Source organism: Pelophylax lessonae, assembly GCF_965119305.1.
Source record: "Pelophylax lessonae genome assembly, chromosome: 2".
Taxonomy (NCBI): domain Eukaryota; kingdom Metazoa; phylum Chordata; class Amphibia; order Anura; family Ranidae; genus Pelophylax; species Pelophylax lessonae.
In genome coordinates, this window is record NC_138769.1 from 747470515 (window position 1) to 747496370 (window position 25856).

Sequence of the window (25856 nt, forward strand, 5' to 3'; positions counted from 1 at the left end):
CGAAACTTAGGACAAAATATAAAATACTCCATGGACTCACCATGCCTCTCAGCAAATAGCTTTGGGTGTCTACTTTTCAAAAAGGAGTCATTTGGGGGGTGTTTGAACTGTCCTGGCATTTTATGCTCAATCTTAGCCACACATCACCCACTCTTCTAACCACTTGAAAACCAAGCCTTTTCTGTGACTTTTTGTTTACATGAAGAAATATTTTTTTGTACTAGAAAATTACTTTGAACCCCCAAACATTATATATTTCTTTAAAGCAGAGGCCCTATAGAATAAAATGGTGAATGTTGCACATTTTTTTGTCACACAGTATTTGCGCACAGATTTTCCAAACGCAATTTCTGCAAAAAAAATATATTTTTTTAAAATTTATTGCACAAATACACTATATAATTCCGATCTTATGCCAAACATGACATGCTTTAAAAATTGCGCACGCCTGCGCAGCGGCAACAAAGTACGTACATTTTTAAAAGCCTTTAGAAGTCTTTACAGGTTACTACTTTAGACTTACAGAGGAGGTCTACTGCAAAAATTACTGCACTCGACCTGGCGTTCGCGGCGATACCTCACATGCATGCTGCAATTGCGGTTTACATATGACACTAAACCAACGCTTGCGTGCGCCATTGCACGCAAGCACGGGGGGGGGGGGGCGGGGGTTTGGCTTGATTTTTTTTTTTTTTTTTTATTTTGCTTTTTAATGTTATTTTGACACCTTTCCTTTCATTTTTTTTAATAATTTTTATTGTTATCACAGTGAATTTAAATATCCCCTATGATAGCAATCTGTAGTGACAGGTACTCTTTTTTTTTAAAAAATGGGGTCTTTTAGACTCTGACCACATCAACATTGGTGTGATAAAATACTTTCCCAATGCCCCTGTTTATTTCTGGCGAAACAGAAGTCATAAAATGCTCGTAGCTTCCGGTATCTTAGGCCATAGAGATGATTGGAGCCATTCCCATCTCCAATTAGCTCTATGGTTAGATAATTGAACCTCTGGCTGCACTCTCGGGTTAACCGGTGGGACAGGAGAGCCCAAGAAAAACCACGGTAGGTGGCGGTGGGGGGGGGGGAAGTCCCCTCCCACTGCATGTAAAAGCAGTCTAGCGGCCAATTATCCGCTAAGATTGCTTTTACATGTAAGCCGACCGCTGGCTGTAAAAAACGATACCAAGTTGATGCCTAAATCTGCAGGCATCATCCTGGTATAACCACTCAAAGTCCAGCAACGTACCAGTACATCGCTGGTCCTTGTTTGGCATATAGTGTAGGTTTTTTTTTTTTCATGCAGCCTGTGGGCTGAATGGAAAAAAAGAGAACCTATCAGAAATCAGCACAGGAATAATGTGTAGTATTATTCATCATTAACCGCCCAAACAACCACCCACTGAATTTAATGATGGGTATACACGACACTATCCACGTATACCAAAATAGGATTTTAACTGCAGTGCTGAAATCAGAAAATCACCTTAGCTGCTATCAGCAAAGGTATCCATATATGCTGAGCGCAAACAATGTTTGTGTCAGAATATATAAAATCAATGCCGTGGCAGCCGACGAGTACCTGCAAGAGAAACAGGTCACAAAAGAATGAAAAAACAAACAAAGTACATTACAGCAGGAAGAGTAGAAGAACATATAAAATGACTGACACAACAACAGTTTTTGGATCCTTTTATTTTTCTTTCTAACTGTTGTTCCTTGATTTGGGACTGCGATCTTCCAGCTTGGGTCTCTCAAAATGTCGATGGACATCCAACATCTTTCGAGACCCTGTGTTTGTGTGCCCTACACTGTGTCGTGCTGTACCCTACACTAAAACTCCACTAGTGTATGATAGCGCTCAAAACATTCCCCGATGCAGAGATCAGGTTGGTCAGGACATTTGGGACAATAATAACGGGTGTCACGCCTACATCCGCGCCTGCTACAGACACGACATCATCTTTGGGGTCGTCTTTGGGTAGGGGTACTCGGGAGGACATAAGGAAAATGTCTCTCATGCAGCCGGCTCACTGCATCTGGAAGGGGAAGTTGGGCAGGCATGCCTCCTGGGTACAAGTAGGCAAGGATGATCTCTTCCCTGAATTCCCGAAAGGACCCAGTTAGTCCTGACGCCCTGTATAGGACAAAGGCATTCAGCATAGCCAATTGGTAAAGGTAAACAGACACTTTATTGTACCAGCGTCTGGCTTTACGGGCAACTAAATACGGCTCCAAAGCTGGTCGTTAAGGTCCACCCCTCCCATATTAAGGTTATATTCGTGGACACAGAGGGGTTTCTCCATAACGCCAGTTGCCGTAGGGATTTGGATCGTCGTGTTTGCGTGACACCAAGTCCCAAACAATCTTACCGCTGCTCCCTATGTAGTCTGGGCAGTTTGGGGGCTCCACACAGCTATCTTTTCCCTCATTGACCCGGAAACTAACTGTATAACCTGTGGCCCTGTCACACAATTTATACAGCTTGACCCCGTGCTTGGCACGCTTGCTGGGAAGGTACTGTTTCATAGCAAGGCGGGCAGTAAATTTAATCAGGGACTCGTCAAGCACACAACTTGTTCGGGAGTAAACAAGGCTGCAAACCGCTGATTGAAGTGGTCTATGAGGGGCCGAATTTTGTGGAGCCGATCATATTCAGGGTCTCCACGAGGACGACAGATTTCATTGTCGCTGAAATGCATAAATCGCAGAATTTGCTCATATCTCGCCCTGGACATGGAGGCAGAGTACATGCGCATATGGTGAACTGGGCTAGTGGACCAATATAGCCGCAATTCACTCTGTTTAGTTATGCCTATGTGGAGGGAAAGACCCAGAAAGATTTTAAAATCGGTAACCGTTATAGGTTTCCAGCCGAATGGTCTGGCAAGGGGCGAATTTGGGTTGGCGGCGATGAATTGTCGTGCATATAAATTTGATTGATCCACAATAGATCTTTAAAGATCTTCCGTGAAGAACAGCTCTTAAAAGTTCAGGGGCGTAAAACCAGCTGTCTCCACGTGGATTCCAGGTTGGGCAGTGAATGGGGGAAGTACTGGTGCTGTAGAATCATTGGGTTGCAAATTGGGATATGCCAGCGCATCAGGGAGGGCACTATGGGCTCTACGGGCCTGTCTACGAATACGGGGTGGCTGCGGGCCACTACTTGTGCTAGCCACTGCACCAGCTTCAACTGCACTTAGGGGACTCACCACGTCACCAGGTGATACTGCAGTGCAGGTTGTAGTAGGTCCAGGGTGTACTAGGCCGCTGGCGCTTGCCAGGTTGCCAGAAGGATGAGCGGCACTAGTACCCACACTCTGCTCCATACGAGCACCCTGCGATTCCTGCATCTCAACAACTCCAGAATGGGGTCGGGTACGCCTGGGTCTAACAGGGACCCATCTGTCGTCGGAGCTATCTGTCAGGGAGCCGCTGCTGTCATCTGGTTCGTATACTGACAGTAATTCGGTCATTGTAGCTTCCCCATCGCTATCAGATGACACGGCCAGTATACTATAAGCCTCTTCACCACTGTACAAACGTTTAGACATTTTGGTAACTAAATTTACCTGTACAGTGGTGCGACTCACAGGTAATAAAAGCACCTGGTTGTCAAGGACTATTTCAAGCGCTACCAAAAAAACTGCTAATGCTAGCAGGGATCAGGCCTGACTCTGCTAACACAGCAGTTTTGTGTGTTGTTTTTTTTTGTAAGTGACAGTAATCTATTGATTACTACACTTGCCTGGGTGAAAGGGTTAAACGCAGGCGCTGGCCGGAATCAGTGCTGACCGTGCAAACACCGTGTTTTGGGAACCCTAAACTATGGGGGCGCTAGTATAGTTCTGATCAGATCAGATATTGATCTGTTAAAACACTATACTAGTAATGGAAGTGTATGTGTGTGCGTGTGTGTGTGGTAATCAAGGGGTAATTTCTAATATGCGCCGGGGATCTGCACTTTTTTAGACTGCCACTAACACTAGATAATGTCACCTGTGTCACTAATAATAGTGAGCAGAAAAAAAACTGTACACTATAAAAGTGACACTGTGACAGGGCATGGAAGCGGTTAACTGGGGGGGAGCAGGGGGTTAAATCTTTATTGGGGGGGGGTGGCGGGGACCCTAAACCTCCTTTGGGATAGAAACTAACTCGCTAGCGCAAACTCAAGTCACAAGCACACTAATACAAAATACAGTAAAAACAGTATATTATGTGTGTATTAGTGTGCAATGTGACAGGGGGGAAGGGGTTAACTGGATGTGATCGGGGGGATCAGGGGGTTAAATCTTTATTGGGAGGGGGTGGCGGGTATCCTACGGATAAAAGGAACGGTGGCAAGCACTAAACCTGGTCACAAATCACACTTATACGGGTATATAGGAAAATGCTATATACTGTATACAGTGTGTGTTGTGGCAGGGGATGTAGGGGTGATCAGGGGGTTAAATCTTTATTGGGGGGTAATTTAAGTGGAAAAGGGGGGCCGCAAGCGCTACACCTGTTCACAAATCACACTTATACGACTTATATGGGTATATAGGAAAATGCGATATACTGTATACAGTGTGTGTTGTGACAGGGGGTCTAGGGGTGATCAGGGGGGAATCAGGGGGTTAAATCTTTATTGGGGGGGTGGCAGGGACCCTAAACCTTCTTGGGACAGAAACTTAGTCACCTGCGCTAATTCTGATCACAATCACACTAATACAAAAATACAAAAACACTGTATATTACGTTTGTATTAGTGCTGAATGTGACAGCGGGGGTAGGGGTTAACTGGAGGTGATCAGGGGGGATCAGGGGGTTAAATCTTTATGGGGGGGTGGCGGGTATTTTTAGTGAAAAAGGGGGGGTCGCAAGCATTACACCTGACCACAAATCACACTTATACAGGTATATAGGAAAATGCTATATGCTGTATACAGTGTGTGTTGTGACAGGGGCTGTAGGGGTTAATTGGGGGGCAATCGGGGGTTAAATGTGCCTATCTACCTGTGTGTGGGTGTGCTTGTGCAGTTACTTACAGTTAGATGTGCTCTCCTCTCACGCTGGATCCAAAAAGGACGTTGGGAGGGGAGGGCACATCTTTTCTGAGCCTGTGTTTACATTTCACAGGCTCAGAACAGGATCTGATTGGGCAGGACCGATCTACAGGTCCAGGCCAAAAATGATTGGCCTGGACCTGATGACTGATCGGTTATGAACCCAATCGAGTCACGGGCGGGAGCGCGCGCGCACCAGAGCGGTGAAGGCTAGTGACGTATCGGTACGTCACTTTGCCTGGCCGGGGCTGACCGCTGCAGTATGTGTACTTGTGGCGGTTAGCAAGTGGTTAAGGGAGTATATGCCACGGAAGGGATTCCTACCCCTGCTAAAGTATCCTCTCTTCAGGATAAGATGTATAAGGGCTTGGAGAAAACACGCTCTAGGACCTTTTAGGGGGCAGGCCAAAAGAACAGGGTTGGCAAGAGGCAAGCAAAAGGCTAACATGCTCTTCCTTAAGCCCGTGGCCAACCCCAAAGAGACCAAAGGACGCCAGCGTCAGGGTGGGGGGCAGGTTGTCCCATTTTGTTCCCCAATGGGAAAACATCTCAACCAGCCCCTATGTGCTCCAGATTATCTGGGAAGGATACCGACAGGAGTTTTCCTCTCTGCCAGTGGCAGAAATAACACTAACCTATCCATCAAAAGATGTACAAAAAAAGGGAAGCCCTGTTAAAGGGGATTCAAGAACTAGCGGAGCAGAGGGTAATTACCCCGTACCACTAAGTCAGGTCTTCCAAGGCTTTTACTCCCACATATTTGTGGTGCCAAAACCCTCAGGAAAATTCCGATTGGTTATAAACCTCAGGAAGTTAAACAAGTACCTAATATACAAAAAAAATCTCATTGGAGAATATTTATGCGGTCAGAAAAAATCTGCTAAAAGACATTTTTTTGACCACGATAGATATGCCTACCTCCATATTCCAATTCATCTGGAACATCAGGCATTCCTGAGATTCGCAGTGGTCACAGAGAAAGGCACTGCCCATTGGCAGTTCAGAGCCCTTCCCTTTGGCTTGGCAGCAAGTCCGAGGATTTTTACAGATGTCCTAGCGGAGGCAGTAGGCTCTCTGCACTTGCAGGGCCTAACACTAGTCCCTTATCTGGACGATATTTTGATCTTTGCTCATACAGAACAAGTGAGTGCAAACACCCAGAAAGTGTTAACTGTTTTACAGACACTAGGGTGGCTGATAAATGTGGAGAAATCCTCATTGAAGCCAGCACAGGTTCAAACCTATCTAGTCTATCAAATAGACTCCAAGTCTCAAAAAAATTTTCTCCCAGAAGAAAAGGGGGAAAAAGTGGTCTCTGCAGTAAAAAGTGCATGTTCTCTTCCTCTGTGCTCCAGGAGACAGATCTTGAGAATACTGGGTCTGATGACGGCATGCATCCCAGCGGTAGAGTGGGCTCAGCTTCAGTTCTTCCACCTCTCTTCTTGGAACAAGAGACAGGATTCACTAGACGAGAAAGTGATTTTTGCCCCTCAGGTAATATCTTCCTTGAAGTGGTGGACAATTCCTCAAAATTTGAAGAAAGGCAGACTCTGGGCGCAATGGTGACCCTTAAAAATCACCACAGACGCAAGCACCTGCGGGTGGGGAGCTCTGCTAGAAGGAGCTCATGCTCAGGGCACTTGGGTGACCCAGGTGAGTCAGGCCTCGTCCAATTACAGAGAACTGAAAGTGGTAGGAGAAGCCTTGAGAGCATTCGAGAAAGACATATCGGGGAAAGAGATCCAGATATGCTCAGATAATGCTACAACAGTAGCCTACCTGAACCATCAGGGAGGGCCAAGGTCCGACACCCTGTTAAGGTTAACCCAGGAGATACTGTTATTGGCAAAACAGAGAGTGACCTCTCTATCAGCAGTACACATAAGAGGAAAGGACAATGGCGAAGCGGATTTCCTCAGTCGCCATTCCATCAAGCAAACAGAGTGGGAACTGAATCCCAGAGTGTTTCAGCTTCTGGTTCAAAAATTTGGCTATCCAGAAATAGATCTGTTTGCCACTCAGCAGAACAGAAAAGTAAGCCAGTTCTTTTCCCTATCACAACAGAACGGACATGTTGGGCCTGGATGCTCAGGCACAGCCTTGGCAGTTCAAACTAGCATATGCCTTTCCTCCTCTAACTCTGATTCCGAGAGTTTTACAGAAACTCAGAGGTTTTCCAGACCTAAGTCTCATTCTGATTGCGCCTTGGTGGCCCAAGAGGACTTGGTTCACAACACTGATGGCCATGTCAACAGCAGCTCCTTGGAAACTCCCTATTCCAGACCTGTTACTACAGGGACCATTTATTCATCCCAGACCTCAATTTTTTCAATTGACAGCCTGGTTAGTGAGCGCTAAATTCTAAAGAACAAAGGGTGTTCTGATAGTCTTGATACGCTCCTCCTTAGTAGGAAACCTGTCACAAGAAAAATTTATTCAAAGTTTGGAAAAAGTTCTGTACCTGGCAGAGTCAGAAGGAGGATTCCTCTGCCTCCATCCCTATGATCCTGGAGTTTTTACAGGATGGGGTAGATAAGGGTGTGGCGGTTAACACCCTTAGGGTACAGATAGCAGCGCTGTCTGTTTTTCTAGATAAAGGACTTGCCAAAGAACCTTTAGTTAAAAGATTTCTGTTAGCAAGGGAAAGAGTTACCCCGATTAACAAGATTAGTTTCCCAGCATGGGATTTAACTAGGGTACTAGAGGCGTTATCTAGTGAACCCTTTGAACCTTTAGATAAGGTTCCCCTGAATGTGTTGTCTGTTAAATTAACTTTTCTGTTGGCAGTGACCACAGCCAGAAGAGTGGGGGACTTGCAAAATTTGTCCATAAAGGAGCCCTTTATGTTAATCTTCCCAGAAAGAGTGATCCTGAAACCAGATCCATTGTATCTGCCTAAAGTAGCTTCTTCCTTTCATAGAAAGCAAGAGATAGTGTTACCCTCATTCTGTGAGAAACCTAAGTGTGCAAAGGAACAGAAATTCCATTGTATAGATGTGAGAAGATGTCTTCTCACCTATTTAGAAAGGCCCAAAAGATTTAGGAGATCTAATCACCTGTTGGTTCTACATTCTGGACCAAGGAAAGGATTACAGGCCTCAAAGCCTTCAATTTTGAGGTGGATCAGGCAAGTCATTAACATGTCTTATAAGATCTCAGGTATCCCTGCCCCAGCAAAGCTGAAAGCACATTCTACAAGGGCCCTGGCAACATCCTGGGCCGAAAGAGCTGGGGCTTCCTGGGAACAGATCCGCCATGCAGCCACCTGGTCCAGTCAAGATACCTTCCTAAAGCACTATCGTGTGGAAGTACTGTCTCCACAAGACCTTGCCTTTGGCAGAAAGGTTTTACAGGCAGTGGTCCCACCCTAAGGTAGGCCGGTATGGATTCCTTGTTATCCTCTCATATGTAGGCCGTCCTGGAAGGGTGAAATGAGAAAACTTACCGTTAGTTCACCGATAACGGTCTTTCTATGAACCTTTCATGGACGGCCGGCCTACTTCCCGCCCTGATGTGGTGGTGAGTTATAAGAATTGGTATATATGGTTATATATTTATTCGTATAGTAACGATAAGTTATATGATAACTGTATCCCTAGGGTTTCGGTTGGAAACTACTTTTGTATTACTGAAGCCCAAGGTATGGGTGGGACCTTTTAACAGCTGCAAATTAGTTGTGTTTCCTGTAGGGCGGAGCCACAATCTCTCATATGTAGGCCGTCCTGGAAGGGTTCATAGAAACACCGTTACCGGTGAACTAACGGTAAGTTTTTTTGCTGGAAAGTTACTTGGAACCCCCACACATTATACATATTTTTTTTTAGCAGAGACCCTAAATGGCGGTTGTCGCAATTTTTTTTTCATACTCTATTTGCGAAGCACATTTTCAACAGTTATTTTTTGGGAAAAAGTATGCTTTAATGAATTTTAATACAACATGATACAATATATAACCTATTGTTTTGTAAAATATAAAAAAAAAAGATGATAAAACAAATAGATCCCTAACATGTTACGCTTTAAAATAGTACATGCTCGTGGAATGGTGACACACTAAGGTACGTAAAAATCTCCGTAGCCTACAATTTAAATTGTTTTACAGGCTACATGTTTAGAGTTATAGAGAAGGTCCAGCTCTAGAATTCTTGCTCTCGCTCTAACGTTCACAATGATACCTCACGTGTGTTGCAAACACCATTTACATGCAGTATGTGTGCGTGACTTAAGAATGTGTTCACTTCTGCTCGCAAGCCTTTTTTTTTCTTATTTATTTAAATTTTTATTGACTTTTTTTTTTTTTTTACAATGTCCCTTTATTTTTTTATCACCTTTATTCCTGTTACAAGAAATGTAAACATCCCTTTTAACAGAAATAAGGGATGACAAGTCTTCTTTATGGAGAGAACTGGGGTCTACCTTTGAAAGCAAAAGGTAAAAAAAAAAAAGTGATCTTTTGCTTTAAAAAAAAAAGAAAAAAAAAACCCTGGTTACCTCGGCCCTAGACTGGAAGTGATGTCATGATGTCACTCCGGTCCTCCTAGATTGTAGAGGTGATCAGAGACGATCTGGTTTCTTCTCTCCTCTGTGACCAGCTGTGCGAACTGTCGGATCATTTCCCAGGCTCACTGGTAAGAACAGAAGGCCCGAGAAACACTGGTGAGAAGCAGGGGGGGGGGGGGGGTGGGAACGAAATCCCTCTCACTGCTTCTAAAAATGATCCAGCGGCTACTGCTCGGATCGCTTTTATGAGAAACAGAATTGCAGGCTTCAGCCATAATCCCGGTAAACCATTTCAAAACTGCAACGAATATATACGTATTGTGTTTGGCAAAATATTATGCATTTATTGATGAAACCTTTATTAATGAGCGTTACAGACGGGTCAGGTGACAATGCATTCTTCCATGATGTCGGAATAAAGATGAAGTCAGCCAACAGGTCACACAATTTCCATATCCCATCACTTCCTTACCAATCAAAATGGAGATTTCACAACTTTATTCCTTCTGAAATGGGAAGAGATTTGGGTCACACATTCACTCAGACAGAAAGAGATCAAATCCTCCTTTTCCAGCAGTGCCCAGGAGTCCAGATATAATCTTTGACCAGATGGTATACATCCCCCACTTTTGCACAACATTTTTCCCACAACCTTTCCTACTTTTTGGAGGTGCAATAATGCCAGGGCAACTCTTTTGTTTGACAATCTCTTCCAATTTAAAATGTAAAATACTTACAACATACTCTCCTCACCTCCAGGACTTCTCCAGAGCCTCTCCCATCCTCTGGAACTCTCTATCTGTCTGACTCTCTTCTACTCTGTATTTAGGTGATCTCTGAAAACCCTTATCTTTAACACATTCACCTTCTTCATTTCTGTTAAGTTATTTATTTGCAAAATTTTATTTCTTCCTAATTTTAGGCCAAAATGTATTCTGCTACATTTCTTTGGTAAAAAGAACCCAAATTGGTGCATAGTGATGAGCTTCGTGTTCGAGTCCAACCTAAGTTCGACTCGAACACTGCCCGCTCGCCCGTTCCCCAAATGGCGAACAAATGGGCTTCTTCGCGGGAACTTCAAGTTCCCACATCCATAATTAATTTAAAAGGTTTTAATTAATATCCATAATTAATATTAATCACCCACTGGCCAAGGGATTAGAGCCCACAGCCTCTCACTTGCAAGCCCTGTATTCTACCACCTGCGCCACCATAAAGCCTGCTGATTAACACACAATACACTCGCCCTACACACAATTCCACATTCCTTCAGGGAGAGTGTAGTGAGTTACACAGTTTATCAGATAGTGCCGTCCAGTTCTGGGCACCGGTCCTCAGAAGGGATGTGCTGGAACTGGAGAGAGTCCAGAGAAGGGCAACAAAGATAATTAGGGGAATGGAGGACATCAGCTATGAGGAAAGACTACACGTATTGAACTTATTCTCTCTGGAGAAGAGACGCTTGAGAGGGGATATGATATCAATGTACAAATATCGTACTGGTGACCCGAGCATAGGGAACAAACTTTTCAGAGAAAGGGAATACAATAAGATACGGGGTCACTCACTAAAACTAGCAAAAAAAATGGTTTAACCTTAAACTACATAAGGGAATCTTAACTGTCAGAGCAGTAAGGATGTGGAATTCTCTTCCACAAGCAGTGGTATCAGCAGGAAGCATCGATAGTTTAAAAACTATTAGATGGGCACATTAAGAAGAACAACATACAGGGGTATACAATGTTCGGTTAGCAGCACACACACACACACACGGGTTGAACTGGATGGACTGGTGTCTTTTTTTTTTCTACCTCACTAACTATGTAACAATGGGGCTCCTGTTTGGCTGTCATATTACAATAGGCCCAGCGGGAAGCAGTTAATAATAAATGTTAAAAAGGAAGCAACTTTTTTAACCCTTTTTATAGAATTATGACTTCTGTTTTTTTTCTGCACAGATGGATTGATGAACCATTTTTTTTGGTCATGCTTGTCTTGTTACAACAATACAACAAAGTTACATGAGAAGCAAGCCATATGGATGTTATAAGTGACTGAAAGTCTTTATTGCAGTTCACTGGAAGATTCACACAGGACACAAGACCTATCCGTGTTCTAAATGTCATGAATGTTTTGAATGCTCTTCAACATTGATCCAACCTCAGAGGACAACAAACGAGAAGTAATTTTAGTGCTCTGGAAGTGACAATGTCTTTACTGTAAAGTCCAACCCATGTATATATGAGAAGTCATTTCAGAAGATATTTCTTGTTTGGAATGTGATAAAGGTTTTACAATGGAGGCAAAAGGTATAACACACCAGAAGGTTCACACTGGAGAGAAGCCATATCAATGTTCTGAATGTGGCAAAGCTTTTATACATAAGTCACATCTTATCAGACACCAGATGATTCACACTGGAGAGAAATCATATCCATGTTCTGAATGTGGCAAAGCTTTTACACAGAAGTCAGATCTTATCAGACACCAGATGATTCACACTGGAGAGAGGCCATATCAGTGTTCTGAATGTGGCAAAGCTTTTATACAGAAGTCAGATCTTATCACACACCAGAGGGTTCACACTGGAGAGAAGTCATATCAGTGTTCTGAATGTGGCAAAGCTTTTATACAGAAGTCAGATCTTATCACACACCAGATGATTCACACTGGAGAGAAGTCATATCAATGTTCTGAATGTGATAAAACTTTTACATGGAAGTCAAATCTTGTCAGACACCAGAGGATTCACACTGGAGAGAAGTCATATCAGTGTTCTGAATGTGGCAAAGCTTTTACACAGAAGTCAGATCTTATCAGGCACCAGAGGATTCACACTGGAGTGAAGCCATATCAGTGTTCTGAATGTGGCAAGGCTTTTATACAGACGTCAGATTTTATCAGACACCAGAGGATTCACACTGGAGAGAAATCATATCAATGTTCTGAATGTGGCAAAGCTTTTATAACCAAGAAAGAGCTCATCAGACACCAGAGGGTTCACACTGGAGAGAAGCCATATCAGTGTTCTGAATGTGGCAAAGCTTTTACAGTGAAGTCACATCTTATCAGACACCAGATGATTCACACTGGAAGGAAACCATTTTAATGCTTTAAATGTGACAAAGATTATACAGTAAATTCTGTGCTAATGTATCACCAGAGGATTCATAAGCTTCAGCTGCAGAGAGGAAACTCTGGAAGAAGGAGGAATAATAAAGGTTTTCGTGGTTGTCCCATTAATTTCACAGCCCCAATGTCATCCCACAAGCTAGGGAAGACGTGAAAAGATAAAATGTGACTTTAGAAAAAAATAAACTAAAATCTGTGAGCAAACTGGAATGTAATGATTGGATTCATTAACTATAGTGCTTATGTCCATCAGACACACACCTAGAAGGCCTGTAAATATTATACATTTTTATTTATTTTTTCAGATAAGTATCAGTGACTGAACTGTTTTCCTCATGATTCTCATCTTTTTATTTTTTTATGGAGCTTTGACTGAACATGTAATGCATTTTCATCATTCACTAATGCCTCGTTTCCACTGAGCGGATTGGTTCGGGTCAGTTCGGTACGGTACGCTAATTTGAGTGTTTCCATTATGAAAGTGGCCCATACAACCGAACCAAACCGCACCATTCCTGGTCCTGCTTCAGATGTAGGGCCATAGGAAATGGTACGGTACGGTTAGGGCGGAGCTACTGGCGTCACACGATAGATTCCACTGATTGGCGGACAGGAAAACTTCAATGCTCACATCAAATGAAAGAGCAAAACAAACACCTCATTTGGTGTAAACCCCGCATGGTCCCTGGTTGCCCGACTTGCAGTGGAAACGCTCACCTGAAGAGACCGGACCATTGTAACCCTTCCAAACTGTACAGACCCGAACCGTTCTGCTCAGTGGAAACGAGGCATAACTGAGCTGTGTTCCCAAATGTTTTCTTCCTTGCCTGAGCTAATACATGACCAACACTGCCTCAGTATCCGAGACTAGGATGGGATCCAATGGCATCTTGCCAAGCCTCTTAAGCCTCAGTGGGAGAGTCCATTCCAGGTTCTTCTGACAGTTGATACACCATATGCCAGGCTTTGGGGCTCCAGCTATGCTCACCTTATCCAAACTTCCTCTCCCATGATCAATGCCTCCTTTCCATGTTTCATCTCCTCTCATGGATGACAGCTTTGCAGGCAGGTCTGTGGTTGGGACACCAGCCAGGGAGAAGTCTCTTTTCAGTAAGAAAGTAACTTTCTAAGCTGCTGTAGGCCTTCAACACTGATTTTCTGCTGTTTATGGGATGCATTTAACAGTACTATTTAATTTCAGCTGGCTATTTTGTGTTACATTTGGTTCTACTGAAAGTCTCAGGGATTCCATCTGGTGAAGAAAGAATGTCTTTGATATCTTCTTCCTCTGTCCAGCTATTCTTCATCTCCATAGACTATTCACACAGCACAACGGCAAGAGCTCTGAGCTTACCAAGTGTGAAGTGTGTTTTGAGGACTGACATTCCTCCAGTTGGGGTTCACTTTAACCTTTTTTGCTGCTTGACCCCTTTTTTGCAGTTTTTGCACACGTTTAAAAATCATTTTAGCCTTGAAAATTATGTAAAACCCCCAAACATATATTTTCTGAAAGCAGACTCCCTAGAGAATAAAATAGTGGTAGTTCAAATTTATGTCACCCGATATTACCTTAAAGGTATAGGAAACACAAAATTTAAGTTAAAAGAAAAAAACAACTAACGTGAACATTAGGGTGAACATATGCAATAAATAAAAACACATTTTGGTAAAATATAAAAGAGGTTTTAATAGTAAAATTGCTGCGCTAAAACCATATAAAATATGCACCAATAAATAAATCAATATATGCAATAAAACAATGTATAAAATTCAATCGTAGATAAGCTGCTGACACAAACAGATAGAAAAACAAATATCTTCAAGATGATTTTATAGAATGGTGTCGCGCTAGTCTATAATCAACAGTGCTAATGAGCAAACTGATGAATGTAAGAAGGTAAGTCCCAAAGTGCTGGCAAAGTCCACATCTACTAAATTGATGAAAAATGTGAAGCAGAGAAAGACCACCACCGTGCAGAGTGAGTGGGTACTCTTACCAGCTGCATAGACCCTTGAGGGTCAAACCAAGCCCAAATAGAGATGCTGACACTGACAGGGAAGACCGCTTCCAAAAGCCTCTTTCCAATACTCTTACACCCGGGTTCCCCCGACTCCTCCTTTAGGTACTCGGAAGATACAAGAGACAAATCCCCTCATGGTGTAGTATATTCAACAAACATTTATTTCAAATGGTAAAAAAGCAGCTTATATTCTCCATAAGTATAGCATCGTACATCGGTAGCGTGGGTTTCTAACCAACAAGATGGCCGCCGCGTCCCTCGTCTGCGCATGCGTCTCGGCACCAGCCAATCCCGACACGTTTTGTCATAGGATGACGTCGTCAGGGGTGTGGCTTGGCCCGAGACGCTCGCCAATAAATAGCAGAGGGAGGCGGGATGATCGGGCATTGTCCGGAAGTCCGCCCATCACAGAAACCTAATGGCAACCGGACGTGACAATTAACCCGGAAGTGGTTGCCTCTCATAGGCATCATAGAGGCCGGATATCACTACCAGCTGTCTGCAACCTATGTATACCCCCGAAAGGCACACAAATACGAGTGAAAAAGGATAATGACAACATTTTCCCATATATCGGTCCTCTTATAACATTATCAGATAGACAAAACATCATAAATTGAATTAGGAATAATTTCTTTATAATACAAAGGCACAAAACTGGGAAGCAGCTCCATCTTGTGGCCAAAAAACCCATTGCATTGCTACTTTAAAAGCACAAAATACATGTATTACATATTAAAAAATAATTAATATGTTATAAAATTATCAAAATGACATCCCAATGGCCTGAGGCCTGTAAACAATAAATTATAATAATCCCAGAAGCCGACTTGTTAGTGGAAACGCGTCTGGGGGAGCCAGCCGTGCTGTCATAGGTCCCGGTTTGTACTGCAGACATCCGCGACCATCCTGTATTTGCTGTCTTTTCGTCTGGATTGTGTAAGTGTCTCTTCATTCAATTTATAAATAAAGCTGAAGGTAATGCACTATAGTCCTCTTCTCTTCTCTAGGTACGATCTTTCTTGGCATCTTCTCCTGTTTGGAAGCCTACAGATCCCCCCCCCCCTACTTTGGAAGTAGCTGATTGATCCGGTTTATTCCGAGAGCCATCCCTGTCAGCTTGATCAGTTGGGACTTCTGGACATAACACAGTACATGCTCACATCTCTCCACATTGAGGTAAGAGTCCACTCCTAACACTGGGTGTTCACATGTGTATACCAAGTCACTGAAAACCACTTTGGATCACTATTTTTGGGACGAGGCCCCACCCACCTCCCAACACTCCCCTACCTTCACTCCAATTTGAAAAGAAAGACTTTTTATAGTTTTTTGCACTTGTTTGGATTTGAATATATATGTTTTTGGTGTCAACCCAGACACCATCCATGAATTTTGAACATTTGTTTCTTAACTTGTTTAGCGCACTTTGGTAATGTTCCATACATTACTATTTTTTCAATGCTTACAGTTCCAGCAGGCTGAACAGCTTCTCCATCCTGAACACACGGCCACCATAGGGACAGCATGGGATCTTCTCCATATCCGATCACACAGAGTGATCGGCAGCTTGGCATATTGGAGACACTCTTTTGAATGTGAAGGAGGAGGGGAAGATAGTGTTCTCTGGGAGCAATTCACAAGCGTTTTTTGATTGCTATCTGGTAAGAGACCAATTCAGGTGTTTTCACAAGGCGATTTGGAGCACTGTGGGATTTCCATTTTGTTTTCAGCACATTTGTTATGTTTTGGCATCTTACTTCTTCCGTCTGGTAAGGAGGAATTTCACTTGGGGGTGGATTTACACTTTGAATTTGGAAGCACATTTTTTTCAGTTTTCAGTTTCATTCATCACTTCATTTATGGACACTTATGAACGTTTCGTTTATGTTGATATACCACTATGAACCACACGAGTGTCACTAGTTTATGAAGATTTATTTTCTATTCATGATTTATAATTGATGTTTATTGATTTTGTCATCCCATTGATTTGGGTCTTTATCACTGTTGTTTTAGCGCACCCAATTACCGACCACAATGCTTAAAAAGCCCCCTACATGTATCAGTTTAGTGTTATGGAGGAGGTCTGGTGCTAGAATTAATGCTTTCACTCTCGTGTGCATGGCAACATGTGTATCGCAATCAATATTTTCACGCATGCGCTTACGTTTCTATGAGCATATATATGGAGGTGGAGGGCATCAAAATTTCTTTGGGGGGGGGGGGGGATTTTATGTGCTTGGGTTTAACCAATTTTTTTGCAAAAAAAAATAAATAAAAATATTTGTAATTTTTGTTTTACTTTCCTTTCATCACATAGGGGACAATGTGATGTTTTTTAGGTGGCAGTTTTTTTTTTTTAACCAATTCTGGATCGGAAGATTTTCCTCCTTAATGACCAGGCCATATTTTGCGATTCAGCGCAGCGTTACTTTAATGGACAATTGAAATAAAATTGATGTCCTTTTTTTCCCACAAACAGAGCTTTCTTTTGGTGGTATTTGATCACCTGTGTGATTTTTATTTTTTGCTCTATAAACAAAAAAGAGCGACAATTCTGACAAACAAAAAACAATATTTTTAACTTTCTGCTATATAACTTTCTCAAAAAAAAAAAAAAATCTAAATTTTTTAACATTTTTAGGCCAATTTGTTTTCTGCTACATATTTTTTGGTAAAACAAAAATCATAATAAGCGTATTTTGATTGGTTTGCGCAAAATTTATCGCGTCTACTAACTACGGGAAAGATTTACATCATTTTTATTTATTTTTTTACTAGTAATGGTGATGATCTGCGATTTTTAGCGGGACTACAACAATGCGGTGGACAGATCGGACCCCTAACTGATATTTTTGACACTTTTGGGGGTTCCAGTGACATTACTACAGTAATCAGTGCTAAAAATGTTCACTGTCACTGTAATAATGACACTGGCAGGGAAGGAGTTAACATTGTGGGTGATCAAGGGGTTAAATGTGAGCCTAGGGGAGTGATTCTAACTGTGGGGGTGCGTGGCTTGTAATATGATCATAGAGACCTGTGTTCCTATATAGAAGGATCACAGGCACTCTGTGATCATTCCAGAGAGAAGAACGGTCAGCTGTGTTTACAACATCCGACCGTTCTTCTCTCTCAGCGGGGATCAGAGCCGCCTGCCCCATGCATTGGCTACCCCGCTGTTGAGTGGGGCAGGAACATGCTGGCGGCAGCATGCGCGCTCGCCTCCTAGCTGCAGGCGCGCGACTGACCTTTGTGCAGGAGAACCACACTGCCGCAGTAAAAGGTGGTGGGTGGTCGGCAACAGGTTAATGAGACCTGCAGGGTCTAAAAGATCGGTCATTGGCAAACAAGTTTTTGTTTTTCCGAGTCTCCCCTTGTAATATTTTTATTACTTGTTGATCCTCCCAGTTGATCTATTTTATTCTACTTCCTATTGAAGGTTAAGCAATTTGGCAAAAAATGGCAGTTGGAGGAGTTGCTTACTGTCAGTTTTAATTCATATGGAGGTTTAACCCTTGGAAAAAAACCCTGTTGCTGTAACTGCTTTAGAAGCGTTAGCTGAAGTTGGGCTTTTTTTGTTGTGTCTTACTTACACATAGTTACATAGTTAGGCTCCATGTACACGGGACGCTGGAAATGGCCGTTTAGGAGCAGTTGGGCGTTTTTTTCAGAAGCCCCTGAACCCATCTACATTTTATCTTATCTGTCCATGTACACCAGGTCGTTTACAGTCATTTGCAGGCAGTTGCGTTCAGGGACTGTTTTTAGAACGCAATTATTTGCGTTCGAACGTGTGTTTCCCGGCGTTTCAAACGCACAAACGCGTCTGAACGCGTCCGAACGCGTCCGAACGCGATGACCCGCGTTTAGCGTTCACGTTTTTCCATTTTAAAGGGGAATAATTTTTTTTACCTCTAGGAACGCTTCTAAACGCAAACGCCCGCAAACGCCGCTAAACGCCCGCTAAACGCGGGTACAAACGCGACCGAACGGACGTTTCAAACGTCCTAAAAATTCCAGCATTCAAAGAGACTTTTAACAACGTCCCGTGTACATGGAGCCTTAGTCAGGTTGAAAAAAGATACAAGTCCATCTGGCTCAACCATTTAAAAAAAAAAAACAGTATTGAAAACCCAACCATACAATCCCATATACACAATCCTATACATACGGATGATCCAGAGGAAGGCGAAAAACCCCAGCGAAGCATGATCCAATTTACTACAGCAGGGGAAACAATTCCTTCCTGATCCCCAGAGAGGCAATCGGATATTCCCTGGATTAACTTTACCTATAAATATTAGTAGCCATTTATATTATGTACACCCAGGAAAGAATCCAGGACTTTTTTAACCACTTTAGCCCCGGAAGATTTTACCCCCTTCCTGACCAGGGGGTATTTTGCGATTAACGGACAATTGCGCGGTCGTGCGACACTGTACCTAAACTAATTTGACGTCCTTTTTTTCCCAAAAACAGAGCTTTCTTTTGGTGACATTTGATCACCTGTGCGATTTTTTTGATCATGCACAATATTGTTATTTTTGCAAAATTGACGCTCTTTTTATGTTTGTAAAAAGAGCGTCAATTTTGCAAAAATAACAGTATTTTTCACATTTTTTTTATATGAAATTCCCCAAAAAAATTAAAAAATCAAAATCTTTTAACATTTTAGGCCAATTTGTTTTATGCTACATATGTTTGGTAAAAAAAATTGCAAAAAGCGTATTCTGATTGGTTTGCACAAAAGTTATTGCGTTTACTAACTACGGGAAAGATTTTTGTCATTTTTTTTTTTAACAAGTAATGGCGGCGAACTGCGTTTTTTTTTTTTTGGCGGGACGGCGACATTGCGGCGGACAGATGGGACACTTGACTGACATTTTTTACACTTATGGGGTTACCAGTGACATTGCTACTGTAATCAGTGCTATACATATGCACTGTTACTGTAAAAATGACACTGGTAGTGAAGGGGTTAACCCCTCCCTCTCAAAAAAAGTTAAGTGTGTCCCTAGGGGCGTGCTTCTAACTGTGATTGGATGTGGCTTGATGTGTAAGAACAGAGATCAGCGGTCCTACATAGCAGAACCGTATGATCTCCATTCTTACACAGGGGAGAGTGACAGGCGGCTTTGTTTACATCAGCCGCCTGCCTTTCTCCGGCTGTAATGGACAATTGCGAGTGCCCGGCGGGCACATGCGCGCGGGGGTCCATGAGCGAGCCCACTCCCTAGAGCCTCACAGGCGAGCGACGTAGTACTATGTCGCTTTGCCTGTGAGGGGCTGACCGCCGCAGTAAATAGTAGTGCGGCGGTCGGCAAGTGGTTAAAGCAATCCAGTGCCTTATGGTGAAGAAACCTTTCCGTATTTGGAGACTAAATCTATTTTCCTCTAGACGTAAAGAGTTCCCCCCCCTGTCCTCTGTGTTGACCTTAAAGTCAACAACTCAACGTCAAGTTCACTATATGGACCCCTTATGTATTTTTTACATGGAGATCATATCCCACCCTTATGTATTTATACATGGATATCATATCCCCCCTTATGTATTTATACATGGAGATCATATCCCCCCTTATGTATTTATACGCGGAGATCATATCCCCCCCTTATGTATTTATACGCGGAGATCATATAACCCTTATGTATTTATACGCGGAGATCATATCCCCCTTATGTATTATACATGGAGATCATATCCCCCTTATGTATTTATAAACAGAGATCATATCCCCCCCTTATGTATTTATAAATGGTGATCATATCCCCCCTTATGTATTTATCCATGGAGATCATATCCCCCCTTATGTATTTATACGCGGAGATCATATCCCCCCCTTATGTATTTATACGCGGAGATCATATCCCCCTTATGTATTTATACGCGGAGATCATATCCCCCTTATGTATTTATACGCGGAGATCATATCCCCCTTATGTATTATACATGGAGATCATATCCCCCCTTATGTATTTATACATGGTGATCATATCCCCCCTTATGTATTTATACATGGTGATCATATCCCCCCCTTATGTATTTATACATGGTGATCATATCCCCCCTTATGTATTTATACATGGAGATAATATCCCCCCTTATGTATTTATACATGGAGATCATATCCCCCCCTTATGTATTTATACATGGTGATCATATCCCCCCTTATGTATTTATACATGGAGATCATATCCCCCCTTATGTATTTATACAGGGAGATAATATCCCCCCCTTATGTATTATACATGGTTACATAGATTACATAGTATGGTGATCATATCCCCCCTTAATCTCCTCTTCTCAAGAGAGAATCACTTCAGTTCCTCTAATCTCTCCTCATAGCTGAGCTCCTCCATGCCTCTTATCAGTTTGGTTGCCCTTCTGTCAACTTCTCACGTACCTGACTGATGAGCCCGATAGTGCAGAGGAAGGCCTCCCTTACGTATCTGACTCGCGGCCCCTGGTAGAGCAGACAGGTGGCACGGGAGAGCATAATGGTATGAGGGCCTGGCGAGTCAGCTGTTGGACAGGCAGCTCAAAATTCCCAGGTGCTTTAAAAGGAGAAAACAAGCAGGTAGGAGGATCCCAACAGCAGGCAGGCAGAAGGACGGAACGCCCAAGTCCTCACTCTGGGGGCTGACAGGCAAACGGATCAGTTCACAGGCCAGGTCAACAATAGGCGGGCGGCGTGGAATCCAAAGGAGCATGCAGGTTCAAGGTCAGAGGGAAGCCGAGGTCAGGTGCAGGCAGAAAGTAAGGGAAGTCCAAAGTCAAGCCGGGTCGTACAGGAGATCAATCAAAGAAGCAGGTAAACGGGAGCAGGGGTCACAGGAAGCTGCAGATCAGACAGCAAAGACATAATGCTGCTGAGGAGTTTAAATAGAGCAGCCTGTTGCCAATCACTGCAATTAGTCTGCAGACTCTGCACTAAGTTAACCCTTAGGTAGCAGACCCATGACACCTTCTCTGCACTCTCTCCAGTTCTCCTGATATCCTTTTTAAGAACTGGAGCCCAAAACTGAACTGCATATTCCAGATGAGGTCTTACTAATGATTTGTACAGGGGAAAAATTATATCTCTCTCTCTGGAGTCCATGCCTCTTTTAATACAAGAATGGACTTTGCTTGCTTTGGAAACAGCAGCTTGGCATTGCATGTTATTATTAAGCTTAGGATCTATCAGAACACCCAGATCCTTCTCTGCTATGGATTCCCCCAGATCCTTCTCCGCTATGGATTCCCCCAGATCCTTCTCCGCTATGGATTCCCCCAGATCCTTCTCCGCTATGGATTCCCCCAGATCCTTCTCCGCTATGGATTCCCCCAGATCCTTCTCCGCTATGGATTCCCCCAGATCCTTCTCCGCTATGGATTCCCCCAGATCCTTCTCTTCTATGGATTCCCCCAGATCCTTCTCTTCTATGGATTTCCCCAGATCCTTCTCTTCTATGGATTTCCCCAGATCCTTCTCTTCTATGGATTCCCCCAGATCCTTCTCTTCTATGGATTCCCCCAGATCCTTCTCTTCTATGGATTCCCCCAGATCTTTCTCTGCTATGGATTCCCCCAGATCCTTCCACGCTATGGATTCCCCCAGTTCTTCTCCCCCTAGTATGTATGATTCATGCATATTCTTACCCCCAAGTGCTTAACTTTACATTTATCAACATTAAACCTCATTTACCACATAGTTGACCAATGAAACAGTGCATTGAGGTCAGCTTGTAAGTTGGAGACATCCTGTAGGGAAGTTATTCCACTGCAAAGCTTGGTGTCATCTGCAAAGACTGCAATGGTACTTTTAATCCCAGACCCGATATCGTTTATAAAGATATTAAAAAGTAAGGGTCCCAACACTGAACCTTGGGGTACACCACTGATAACCTTACACCATTCAGAGTAAGAATCATTGACCACTACTCTCCGAATTCTATCTTTTAGCCAATTTTCTATCCATTTGCAAACTGATCTTTCCAAGCCTGTAGACTTTACCTTACACAATAGCTTATAATCTATCTAAGACTTCCCTGTACAGGGTGACAACACTGCTGTGTAATGTTACTGCAGAATGATGAGGGTTGTCACCCTGTTACAGAAGGTGGGAAAATAACAGATCTACAGACAGGATAACCGGTGATAAAACGATGTTGCAGAGGGAACTCTGGGAATGATGATGACAGTTTGCATTCCACATTAAGTTAGCAGACTTCCTGCTGTTGGTCTTATGTATGAATTGTGTTCTGATATTTACTGTCCTGCTGTAAAAGGTGTAAATGATTGCCCGCATCTTTCCTGTAGTAGCCGGGACTACAGACTCCTATTAAGAATATTAGGATGGGTACCTACCCAAGGGGGTCACCTCTTTGGTTTTAGGAGAAACATTTCACATGGATTCTTAAATTCCATTAATGACACCAACAAGGGAAGTCTCACTTACCTTGCTAACAATAGGAGAGCCAATCACAGGCCAGTAACATTTCATGGTTTCAAAATGAAATTGCAGAATGTTTAATCCCAATTGGTCCAATGGATTCCTAGTCCTTCCAGATAAAATATACTTCTTGTGTGTAAGGAACCCCTAAAATGTCTTCCCTTCAATTCCACCCATAGCTGTACTTTAGGTTATGTTGCCCCTCCCATATCTGTAAGGGAAAGCCTCAATTTCTCCCAATACTCCCCTGGCCTTCCAGTGAGAAGAAACATTTTCTCAGGAGGGGAAATATTTTATGCAGTGATCCCTTCATAGACGGGATGGGGAATCTAAGTAATCTAAGATAATTAGGATGAACCCGTGTACTGGAGTCATGGATCAGATAACCAATGAGACCATTGATGTTATAGCAGAGCTGACAGCAGAAGTGTCTCCATCACCTAAGGTGGTGTCACAGAACTGCATGGCTGCTGACTATCTCTCGGAAGCCCAAGGTGGAGTCTACAATCTGATGTCACATAGAGAGTGTTGTACATTTATTTTATATCATGAGGATCTCAGAAGGAGATATCTACACAAGGTAAAGGAGATCCAACAGGCACCTGGGTGGGGGGAAGTGGAATCCATTGTCTTGGATGGGTTTAGTTGGAACTTGGTTGAGTAATATGGGGGGTTTCCTTCCTAAGCCATTAGTTGTTACTATAGTTGTGATAATAATTTTCTACATTGCTGTGGTTCTTTCTTTTACTGCCAGAGTTGATTGTACATTTTTTATGCACATGGTTAAATTCACATTTTTAGGCCAGATGATTATTTAAAACTCACAAAATGTTTTTTATTTCTCAAAGCAGAGACTCTGGAGAATAAAATGTTGGTAGTTTTATTTTTTTATGTCGGAGGATATTGGCACAATTTTTTATCAAATGCACATTTTGTGTAAAAAAAAAGAAGCACTGCAGATAATTTTAGTGCACACAAACACAATTTATTACCCAGTTTCTTTGGTGAAATATAAAATATGAGGTTTGTGTCTTGTATATAGATACCAAACATGTCAAGCTCTAAAAATTGGATGGTGACAAACTTCAGTACCAAAAATGTCCCATAGGTGACGCTCTAAAATCCTTTACAGGTCATCAGTATAAAAAGTTATCCATGAATGATGTCCCTAGAGTTATTCCTCTCACTCTGGTGTGTGCAGTGATATGTAAGATGTGTCGTGTGATTGTTGTTTTCCTACATAACCGCACCCAACACTGGCGTTTACTATATGTACACAGGAACTGGGGGGGTGTACTTTTTTTGTGGTTTTTTTTACAATGTGATACTTTAAGTTTGTTTTAACTTTTCCCTCAACTTTATTTCTATCACATAGGGGGTTGATAGCCCCTCATGTGATAGCATATTGCTGGTCACAGGTCCTCTTTAAAGAGACATTAGACCCCTAATGTCACCTCTGTACCCCAAAAAAGATGGTCAAGCACAGATTTGAGTGAAAGGGTTACACTAATGTATATCTGCCAGATCTGTATCTGAGGAGACCATAAAAGCAGCATTAGAAAGAAATGTGAGCATGGCTTCAGTCAGGCGATGGTCCTGGTGGTCATGGTCTTGTTCTCCTTCAGGTCCTCTAACCTTGTAGATGGTGACATGGACTTGTTGTGTGGGAATGAGCAGGAGGGGCTCGGGGTTATCTTCTACCCAATGAGCTTGTTATGGATAAAAGATGAAAGTGTCTTCTGGGAATTTACAGGGATTTGGATGTTTAGAGGGTTACATAAGTGGGTGGGGCTGGTATTAATGAGGGGTGTGTCATATGATAATCAATTTCTTAGCATAGATGATATAAATGGTATAAATATATCCTTGAAATGTAAACAATCTATCTCTTTTCTTCTGTTGGTAAAGTGTCACATATATATGATTAATAAAGTTGGATTTTATTTTCACCTCACAATACTGTGGTCTGGGTTCTTCTACAACACATCCACCCAAAAATGTAATCTTCCAGTTATAGAAGTCTGGTGGAATGGGTGACAAGCTGATTGTATCTCTTAGGTCCCTTGTACATGGGGGGTCCAGCCCCTGTGTGTGCAATGCTGGCGGTATAATACACCTGGTAGGCACAGGTACAGCGTCCACCCCGCTGCCTGCAGCCTGTCAAAGTCTACACTACAGCTGGACTGGGCTAAATGCTGCACCACGTTTACCTCGTGTTTAGGGCACTCTGCGTTCAGTGAGAAATGCCCGTCATCCTGATCAGACAAAGCATAAAGCAGATGTAGGCAGGTGCAGTCTTCTTCTTCCACTGTAGGTGGCGCCCAACCAGAGTGGCATCACAGCCTGGAGAGGAAGTCAGGAGAAACGTGGTCTCTCTGTGGGTTCCTGGACTCAGTGTGTAATAAAGGGGCCACTTGAGCCCTAGAGCCATTTATTAAATGTTTTTTATTTTATTTTTTTGTTTACATGTTTTAAAAATCATTTTATGGTCTGAAGATTACATAAAACCCCCAATATATTATATATCTATTGACAGCAGACACCCTAGAGCAGGGGTCTTCAAACTATGGCCCTTCAGTTGTTCGGGAACTACAATTCCCATCATGTCTAGTCATGTCTGTGAATGTCAGAGTTTTACAATGCCTCATGGGACGTGTCGTTCCGCAACAGCTGGAGGGCGGTAGTTTGAGGATACCTGCCCTAGAGAATA

At 42.8% G+C, this 25856-nt stretch overlaps 2 protein-coding genes across 2 annotated transcripts in view; both read left to right on the forward strand.

The window, feature by feature from the left end:
• LOC309547875 (uncharacterized protein) overlaps positions 1–12661 on the forward strand; it is a gene marked incomplete at its 3' end in the record, with an annotated part of 75903 nt that extends 63242 nt beyond the window's left edge. Inside the window, exons 2-3 of the mRNA XM_082247877.1 lie at positions 11876–12196; positions 12275–12661. Of these exons, the coding sequence (XP_082104003.1) occupies positions 11876–12196; positions 12275–12661 (708 nt within the window). The remainder of the gene's footprint in view (positions 1–11875; positions 12197–12274) is intronic.
• Positions 1–25856, forward strand: part of LOC309548373 (uncharacterized protein) — a gene marked incomplete at both ends in the record, with an annotated part of 539651 nt that overhangs the window by 386657 nt on the left and 127138 nt on the right. The gene's annotated exons all lie outside the window — the stretch shown is intronic.